This window comes from Vombatus ursinus, unplaced genomic scaffold (assembly GCF_900497805.2).
Source record: "Vombatus ursinus unplaced genomic scaffold, bare-nosed wombat genome assembly UNPS02014768.1, whole genome shotgun sequence".
NCBI lineage: Eukaryota > Metazoa > Chordata > Mammalia > Diprotodontia > Vombatidae > Vombatus > Vombatus ursinus.
Window position 1 is genome coordinate 21,631,054 of NW_020954546.1, and position 9,881 is coordinate 21,640,934.

General features: G+C 48.0%; 1 protein-coding gene across 6 annotated transcripts in view; it reads right to left on the reverse strand.

Moving 5' to 3' along the window:
- Positions 1-9,881, reverse strand: part of RAP1GAP2 (RAP1 GTPase activating protein 2) — a 229,613-nt gene that overhangs the window by 110,027 nt on the left and 109,705 nt on the right. For all 6 annotated transcript variants that reach the window (XR_003569048.1, XM_027861779.1, XM_027861784.1 and 3 more), the window contains one exon: positions 7,967-8,051. Coding sequence is in view for 5 of the 6 variants with exons in the window: in XM_027861779.1 (XP_027717580.1) it covers positions 7,967-8,051 (85 nt within the window). In the remaining variant the exon portion in view is untranslated. The remainder of the gene's footprint in view (positions 1-7,966; positions 8,052-9,881) is intronic.

A 9,881-nucleotide genomic window follows, 5' to 3' on the forward strand; every position in this document is an offset into this window, starting at 1 on the left:
GTGTGTGTGTGTGTGTGTGTGTGTGTGTGTGTGTGTGTGTGTGTGTGCATACTGTTTTTGCCTTTTTCTGTGTCCCCAGAACTTAGCCCTGTGCCTGTGCTAAATGGGCACCTTATAAATGTTTGTAGATTGACTGACTGATCCTCAGAAAAGGGTACAGAGAAGTTCCTTTCCTCGCCTAACTAAAAGCCTCTGAGGTCCATGTCCTCTAAGTGGCACTCCCCACAGAGTTCCCCACCCGCTGGTCTGTCCCAAATTAAGCAAGGGATCCAGGCAAGAATGGCACTTCCAGGTCTGAGCCGCTGTCCTAACAACTCATGTCAGATGAGCTCCACGGATGCGGTTGAGCCCAGAGACAGATTGGCCAGAGCAAACAGAGCTGCAATCAAAGAACAGGCTGGACCCCGACAAAGTGGCTGTAATTTGGGGGAGCAAATATTTGTCTTGACGTTCAAATGCACCTCCAGAGCTTATTTGAAGAAGGAAAAAAACAACCACCACCGTCTCCCCTGTCGTTCCAGCTTCTGCCTGCCTAAGCTCACAACAGGCAGTCCCTCCAGCCACGAGGAGAAACGCCTCCCACAGATGGGTCCCTCTCCTCCTCACTACCAAAATCATTTGGGTCCTCAGCTTGACCGCCATCTCCCTCACCCATCGCTGGACAACTTGCGGCCACAGAGAGAAGGGAAGGCTTCTAAAAGAAAGAGGGAAGGAAGGAAGGAAGGAAGGAGGGAGGGAAGGAAGGAGAGAAGGAAGAAAGGAGGGAGGAGAAAGGGACCACGCATTTCTGACACGCCATAACAGCTTCAAAGAGCTGAGAATGTCAAAGTCAGACTGAGCCTTGGAGTCAGAAGGGCACAGAATCAGAGATCCCTGGCTGGGAAGGACACCCAAACCCATTGAGTCCAAGCCCGCATTTTGGAGAGGCTAGGAGAGAGGAACAGTTCCTCAGAGGTCGCAGGCTAACCTAGCCCCGACATGCTTCCCCACTCTGGGCCCACGAGCCTCTCCCCGATGCCTTTTGTGATCACCTGAGGTTATGTGCCCTTGGCTGGAGTTCTATAACACTTAAGACTGTCATTGAATCAAGGGTTTAACTAAACCCATATTGTATTAGACAGTTTGTTGTCTCTTCCATCAAAGTATTTTAGTTTTATCAATGATCTTATTTACCCTTTTGGTCATTTTCTAATAACCACTGTTCCCTTGTAGCAAAGGGTTAAGTAAAATAAGACTATCTGACAGCACATGCACCATTCTGTCCCAGCAGCCTCCCACCTCTCTACAAAGTAGGTCGAAGAAACAGGAAAGAAGCAATCTGATAAAGAATGTGCTAAACCAGGAGGGGAGGCCAGATCCAAGGTGGCCCCTGAACATAACTCTTCATTCCTCAACCAGACTTCAAGCCCTTGAAGGTTGGAGATCAAGTATGTTATTGGTGCACCTCACTTATACTCAATGAAGCTAATGGTAGGTGCTCAGTAATAATAACAAAAGCCAATATTAATATAATTATTTATGGTTACAAAACACTACATAGACCATCACAACTGTCCTGTGAGGTTTCTGGGCAGCTGTTATTATCCCCATTTTAAAGGTGAGGAAACTGAGGCTCAGAAAGGTCCTGTTTGTGACCTCCCTAATGTCACACAGCTCCTTAAGTATCTTAATTTAGATCCTGACCACAAAATGACCCTCTAACCCAGGCCACAGGCTGACCCTGAACCCTAATCTGATTCTTATTCTTAACCATAGAATGACCCAGATCCCCGACCCGTAGCCTTAGACAGAGGGTAATCCCTATCCATGGGCACAGACTGACTCTTAGTTAGCCACTTCAAGGGGGAAAGGTTTAAGGTGGCCCCACCAGAAGGAGGGAAAAAACCTTGTGTCCTCCTGAGGGTGTATCCAGGCAGCAGCATCTTTCACTGAGATAACAGAGATCACTCTCTCCCTGTGCTCTCCCAAGCAATGACCATGCAAGCCAGGCCCCAGCCTTCAGGGAGATGAATTCATTGGCCCAGAGCTGCAGGGCCTAAGCTGTCTTCTTCTGCGTGGGAGCCCCAGGGAAAAAGAAAGAGAGGAAAGAAAAGATCATGGCTGCCAGGGGCAATGGGGCATATAGACATTTGTGCACACAGTGCCTGATTCGTCTCAGTTGTTACGGTCTGGGAAGAATGGATAATTCTCTTTTTCTTTGTCTCCAGCTCTAGATCAGTATTCTCCTACCAGGTCACCGGCCTAAGGACAACATACCAGGTAGGATTCTTGGCATCATCTAATCACTGGGTATGTATCCCATAGGTGGTTCAGATAGAGCACTGAGCCTGAAGTCAGGAAGACTCATCTTTGTGAGTTCAAATCTGGCCTTAAACACTTACTAGCTGTGTGACCCTGGGCAAGTCACTTCACCCTGTTTGCCTCAGTTTCCTTATATGTAAAACAACCTGGAGATGGAAATGGCAAACCACTCCAGTATCTTTAGCAAAAAAAACCCTAAATGGGGTCATGAAGAGTCCTATACAACTGAAAAGAATGAACAACAACTGAAAGGTCCCTCCTTGCTTAAATTCTATAAGCCACCATTGCCCCAACTTAGTGGCTGATAAGTTGGGTGTGGGGTGACTTTTTTCACAAGCCACAGTGAGGAAAATCATTCAGTCACCAACACTTTCCAGAGAGGATGGCATGAAAGAAGGGAAATTGTGAATACATCTCTTGTTCCCTGGTGCCTCCATCTCTCTCTCTCTCTCTCTCTCTCTCTCTCTCTCTCTCTCTCTCTCTCTCTCTCTCTCTCCTATTTCTCTCCTACACACACACACACACTTCATTCATGCTCTCTGCTTCTAGGACAGTCATCAATTATCAGTGAGACCACATCTGCCTCCCTTACTCAATGCATGAATAAACCAGGAGATCCATTCCCCACTAAAGGGTAAGTTGTCAGTTATTGCTAGTCTCCTCTAAGATACAACCTAGCTGTGGAGAAGAGGGACAGGATATTTCTCCCTAAAGCTCCATGGTTCTGAGACCCTCCTGGCCCCATGTCACTTTCATCTTTATACATCACTGGCTCCTCTCACTTGGTCTAACTCAAGTTAAAACCAGCGTGGTGGGCCTCAGTACCTGGCAGGCAGGCCTGGAGAAGGGAAGGCCCTTAGGTGGCCTTACTATTCAGGGCTGAGCGTAGTGTGTCTCAGGCAGTGGCGAGAATCAGGGAGAACAAATCCGCACAATGCAAGGGAAAGAATGACAAAGAGGAGTAGTTTCAAAGCACCTGGGATAGAATCGTGGATTGGCTGCCTACTCATTGTGTGACCTTGTGTTACTCTGCCTTGGAGATCTCCGTTTCCTCTCCTGTCAAATGAGAGGCTTGACCCAGATGGCTTCTAAGGTCTCTTCCAACCCTGAGGCTGCAAGTTACTTAAGCCTCTGGGCTTCAGCTGTCAAATGAAGGGGCTAGATTTTCTGACTTTGGAGCTCCCTGCTATCCCTAAATCTATCCTCCAGATGCTATGGAAATGTTGTTGGTGCCACGTGGGTGAACTCTCACCCCACAACCCATTGGGACCTACCTCCTCCAGGTAGCACAAACATCCAGTCATACAGCATATGGCACAATCAACCTAGATGGTATTAAGCTTCATCCAATTCTCTTCTGAACCTGTTTTCCCATGGTTGCTGTTCTCAATTGCCCCTTGCATCATTCCAAGCTGGGCCTGATGCCCATTCTCAGCTACAACCAGCTGGGCTATAGTAGAAAGGATGCTGGATATGGAGTCAGGGAGACCAGGGATCTAGGCCTGACTGCCATTCATTCACCACATGGTCTCAGTTTCCTCATCTCTAAAATGGAAACAACAATATTTCCACTACCTGACTCATAAGGGGTTATAAGGATCAAAAGAGAATGAACGTGGAGTGCTTTGTAAGCTGTTAATCACTAAATAAATTCCAGGCAACACAAATGGTTGGAGAAATTGGCTCCACAGGAACAGGGCTTGGGTCATTTCTGTCTTTGACCCCCTAGTGCAGAACACAGAGCCTAGTACATGGGAGGTGCTTAATAAATGCCTGATGAATGAATGAATGAGTGAATGAATGATATGGAGTTGAGAAATCCAAGTCAAATCATGGCTCTGCCATTTTCTAGCTTAGTAACTATAAGTAGGTCCCCGAATTTCTCTGATATTCGGTTTCTAAACATATGAAATGGGAGTAGTAACACTTGCCCTCTTTATCTCCTGGGGTAGATGGCATCATCACTCCAGATTTGGAGTAGGAAAAGAACTCAGTACTCAACTAATCTAACCACTTTCATTTTCAACTGACCCACCCTATGCCTCAGTTTCCTTCTCTTTAAAAATGAGAGGACTGGACTACTAGATGGCGCCAGAAGTCCCTTTCAGCTCTAGATCTGTGAAGAGGCTATAATAAGAGGTTAAGTGACTTACCCACAGTCACATGGTTAGGAAAGGGCAGAGCCAGGATTTGAACCCAGGACCTCTGATTCCAAATCCAGGGCTCTTTCCTCTGTGATCTGGAAACCTTAAATGCTATGCAAATGTAAGTCATTATCATCAATAACAATGCTCTTAGCTATTCCATTTCAGATGTTTCAAGCTGTGACTAGTGTCTCCTTATTTCATGCTCAAGGCAGAGTGGTACCTCTCACTCTTCAAGGCTGTTCTATTCAATGCCATGCCTTCTCCCCCTAATTAGACCACAAGCTCTCTGAAGACAGGAGCTGTTTGCTTTCATTTTCAAATCCCCAGGGCCTACTTGGGTGTCTTCTGCATTTTCACTTTGGGGTCTGAAACTGTGATTTCTTTAGTTTGGAGAAGTCCTGGTGGGAGAACTCTTTCCATCACACAGATTGGCACCTGTTTTTTAATTTAAGAGGTTTAGACAGTTGTCTGGGGCCCGGAGAGGTTAACTGATTTGTCCAGAGTCACCCAGCCTGGGTATCAAAGCTGAGACTTAAATCCACGGCTTCTCAACTCCAAGGCCAGCCAAGCCTTTATCTAATGTGCCCTCTAGCCTGGCCTGCCTTATACATAGAAGTAATTGATTTATGGCCATTTCGGGTCAAGCCCAGCCCAGTTCCACGCTGAGCTCCCCATCATCCTGGGCAGCTCCCCAAATCCTTGAGGACCTGTTGCCGAAAGGATGCCATGTTAACTGCAGCAGCCGTCCCCAGAAGGCATTCAGCCTTCCTCATCATCTCTGTGCGTCCTCGGGCCAGCTTGGGGCATTCGAGGTGCAGCCTGGGAATTTCCCTTGACCCCAGACATATGCCTCCCCTCATCTGGTGATGGGCCATTAATCTCCTCACCCTTGCCAACAGCACACACCAGCTTTCTCGCTGGTGAAGCCCCAGTCGGGCTGAGGCTCTGAGCACAGGCAAATAAACTCTGGAACTAAGATGAGGTGGATTGAGTGAGTGGAGGAGGAAGCTGGCAGAATCAATGGGGACATTGTAATTGTGATAAGAAGCCCTTCCTCCCTTCTGCTTTTACAAAGTCCATTTCTAGCTTCATTTAATCTTCTCTGCCCTGTAAAGGGAGCCCAGGGCTCTGAGCAGCTGCTGGCACGAGCATTTTAAAGTGTGCCAAACGCCTGACACACTTGGCTTGATTTAATCCCCACGACAACTCTAGGAGTGATGTGGGAATTATCCCCATTTTAGAGGTGGGGAAACTGAGGTTCAGAGAAGGTAAGGAACTTGTCCAAGGTCACACAGCTAGTTAGAGGACCCAGGTCTTCTATTTCTAGGTCCAGTGCTCTTTTCTCTAGCCCACACTGATGCCACACAACCATCATAGACATGGCTCAGTGTGGTGTGCAGAGAACACTAGAGTGGGGAGACAGCTGGCTAAGTTTGAATCCTGGCTCTCCTACCTCCAACCTGATGACCTTGGGCAAGTCACTGAGCGTCTTGGCCTCAGTTTCCTCATCTGTAAAACAAAGGGGTTGGTCTAGCTCTGAGGTCCCTTCCAGCCTGAGAGCTATGATCCAATGAATCACTTAGCCTCCATGGACCTCAGTTTCCCCATCTGTTAAATGGAAGGGCGGAACTAGCTGGTCTCTGAGGTCCCTTCTAGTTTGGGATCTATGAGGTCTTACCCAACCCCTCCTCACCCTAGCCCCTCTTCTCTGTGAATTACTTCCTATTCAACCTGTATATAGCTCACTTAGTATACATTCACTTGTTGTCTCCCCCATTAGATTGTAAGCTCCTTGAGGGCAAGAACTGTTTTTTGCCTTTTTTGTATCCCCAGCGCTTTGCATGGTGCCTGGGACATAGTAGGTGCTTAATAAATGTTTATTGAATCGAATTGTATGATCTTATAAAGCACTTAGCCTCCATGGGCCTCAGTTTCCCCATCTGTTAGATGGAGGCGTTGGATTAGACAGCCTTTGAGATCCCTCCTAGTTTGAGATCTGTGTATGATTAATACCTGGGTTCTGTGTCGTCCTTTATTGGCTCCATTTCCCCTGTGAAGCTCCAGGTTGCTAAGGACGGTGGCTAGCAATATTACACCCACTCTTCAAATTAAGTAACTAAGACCCATGGTGTAATGGATAAAGCCTTGAACCTGGGATCTTAAATCCTGGCTCTGCCCCTCACTCCCCATGCGATCTTGGACAAGTCTCTTAACTGCTATCTGCCTCAGTTTCCTCAACTGTAAAATGGGGATAATAATAGCACCTACTTTGCAGGGTAGTTGGGAAAATCAAACGAGAACATATTTGTTAAGCATTTAGCACAGTGCTTGGCACAAACAATAGGTACTTAATAAATGCTTATTCCCTTCCCCCCCTTCTTCAGCAGAGTGCCAAACACCTAGTAAGCAAACACTTAATGTTGACTGACTAGTTGACTTCCCAAAGAAACTCGAAGGAAAGAAGTAACTCTTCAGCCCTGCCAGAGAAGTCAGGCTATGCCTTGGGGAAGGACAGCTGGAGGCTGCCCCGCCCTCCTCAGAGTAGCCCTCTGAATTTGGGGGCGCCCCCAGCACTGGTGAGACTTGGATCCCAAGGTTGGAGGAACGATCCCCAATCTGTTCACCCAGCGAAGACAGAGGCAGCGATGGCCTGAGCCCCTATATGTTCAGCCCAGAGACCTGGTTAATGAGATGGAGACTGTCCCTTTCTAGACTATGGGCGGGAACTTCTGGGGAGGGTGAATGAAGCAGCCACAGAGAAGAGAGAACCTTGGCCTTTGGGGGTCTGCGGGAAGAGAAAGGGAGCTCAGGGCCACATTGTGGGGGAAGTAGTCAGAGCAGCAGAGGGGCTCTGTGACTATGGGCAAGTCACTTAACCTCAGTTTCCTCATCTGTAAAATAAAGATAATACCTCCTAGGTATTATTTACTGTTCCCAGGAGCATTAAGAAGACCAAATAAGATTAAATAAAGAACTTTGTAAACTTTAGAGTACTATATAAATGCTGGTTATTATTATCATATCACGAGGCTTGTATCTGCTTGGCTCTCCTCGCTCAGAGCTCTCCAAGTAGACTCATTCATTCTAGGGGAACATTGGATATGAGAGAGCCTCTCCTTTCACACCTCCCGTGTCTATAGCTATCGTAAGAGATGAGGAACCCAGCTCCAGGAACAGCTCCCCCTTTCCACTCCACTCCCTGCCCCAACTTCTCAGCTCCCCAACAAAGTTCCTGGCTAGTTATCAGGGCTCCCTCTATCTCCATTACAGCATCAACATGGTCCCCTGTGACGCAGACACACCAGGATTACACGATTAAACTTTCTCTTCATGAGGCTGGGCTTAATGGATCCCCATCTCTGGGGCTGCCCACCTGGGCCCCTACCTATCCACGTCTCACCTAATGGGACGAGGGGAGACAGAGACAAGAAGCTGGGAAGGCTGGCTGTAGGGTGCACAGGAGACATCTTTGCCCCATTCTCCTCTCTTTCCCCAGATGCTGAAACCAAGTCACTTACCTTCATGGTTGGGGGAGCTGTGAGGGGAGGGGACAGGGGCCGGTCTGGGATGGTCACATCTGCGTTGTTGACCAGCTCCTGTTTCCTGAAATGCCAAAACACATACTGGAGTCAGTAGTGGTTTGTTTAAATGTCTCCCTCCCCTCCCTTAGGTAGGGCTGGACAGAATGGCCCCGAAGATGAGGGGGCCAAGAAAAACCATTTGACAGTTCACTGGTCAGGAGAATCTGGAGGGGGGCTAGAGTGGGCTGGGCGACATGTCAGAGAACCAGACCCTGGTGCCCCTGTCCAGGGGGGCAGCAGGCCCTATCCGGGAGCCAGCGCCTACCGGCCTTCGAGGCTGCAGATTAAACTCATCTCAGGTGACTCCCCTGGCAGGATGGGGGAAGAGAGAGGTGGATAAATAGAGTTTTGTTTCCATGGCAACACATTTGCGACAACTTTCCTCCCTCCTCCCCACCCCCAACAACAAACACACACATACACACTCCCCCCTTCCCATCTGGCGCTGCTATTGACCAGAGTATTTGTTCATGAGCCTCCATCCCTGGATTCAGATAGGATGTGTAGCCTGCTTAGGGTGGGATGAACCCACCCCAGTCAGTGGAACACAGGAGAGCTGAGGGGGAGCAGGAGAGGGGCATGGATGGGGACCTGCAGAGAAGCGGGAGAGGGGGGACCAAGGCCCCTCTGGGAGAGCCCAGAGCTGCCACCTGCCCACAGGTGCTTGTGGAATACCCAACACCCCTGCTTTCCCCTCCCAGGAGGAAATAGTGCAGGCTCATAGAACTAGTGCCCAAACAGACCTCAAGTCCAACACTCCCATTTTACAGATGTAGAAACTGAGGCCCGAAGAGGTTCCCTGCCTTTTGCCCAAAAATCACAAAGGAAGTAGGCCTCAGAGGCAGGATTTGAACCCAGGTCCTCTGACTATGATGAGACTTCTGCTGAGGAATGTCGCATACACGACCAGACGTGGTCTGCTGCTGTGTTTGTTGGTTTTGCATAAGGCAACAATGTAAGGCATAGTGAGGAACGACTAAATAACTTGGAGTTAGAGAATGTGAGTTAGAATCCTGACCCTGTATCATTCTGGGCAAGTCGTTTGATCTCTGTGGGCCTCGGGTTATCAGTAAAACCAGGGCGCTCAGTTAGAGGCACATACTGACTTCTCTTCATGTTGTCTCCCCCCAGAAGGCCACCAGGGCCTTGAGAGCCAAGTCTGGTTCGGCCTTCCTTTGTCTTGCCAAAACTTAGTACAGCTCCTGACACATAGTAAGTGCTTTATAATTGAGTGATGAATATTATAATATATGTATATATAACTTAGATAACATACATGATGTATGATATAACAATATATATAATATAACTTAGAAAGACTTCAGAAATTTGATCAGTGCGAGGATAAATCAAGACCCAAGAGGGCCGAAGATGAAATCCACCACCCACCTCTTGACAGGCAGAGATGCAGAACAAGGCCAGAATCTTTGGACCAGGCCAGTGTGAGAACATTTTCCTCAACTCTGCATATGTGTTATGAGGTTTTCATTTTTTTTAATTGTTCAATTAGGGTGGGGGCAGAAGAGGGAGGGAGAGATAATAAATGATTGTAAATAAATAGGTAAATTTTAACCCAAACAGATGGTTGCTGACGAGCTGACCCTTAGGTTCTGTCCAGTTCCAGATTTAAGGACCTATGAACTGTTTTTCTACGAGATGGGCAGGCTCACTGGCCATGGCAGCGGTGGGGAGATTGGGGTGGGATGTGGGGTTGTTATTCAGATATCTCGGTGATTTACCTGAAACCCCCATGCCCTCATAAGTAGAAACAATACTCTTAGCCTAGCCATATTCTTTCCTTATTAGAAAGCTGAGCGCATGGTAGTGCTTGCGGGGGGGGGGGGGGGGGGGG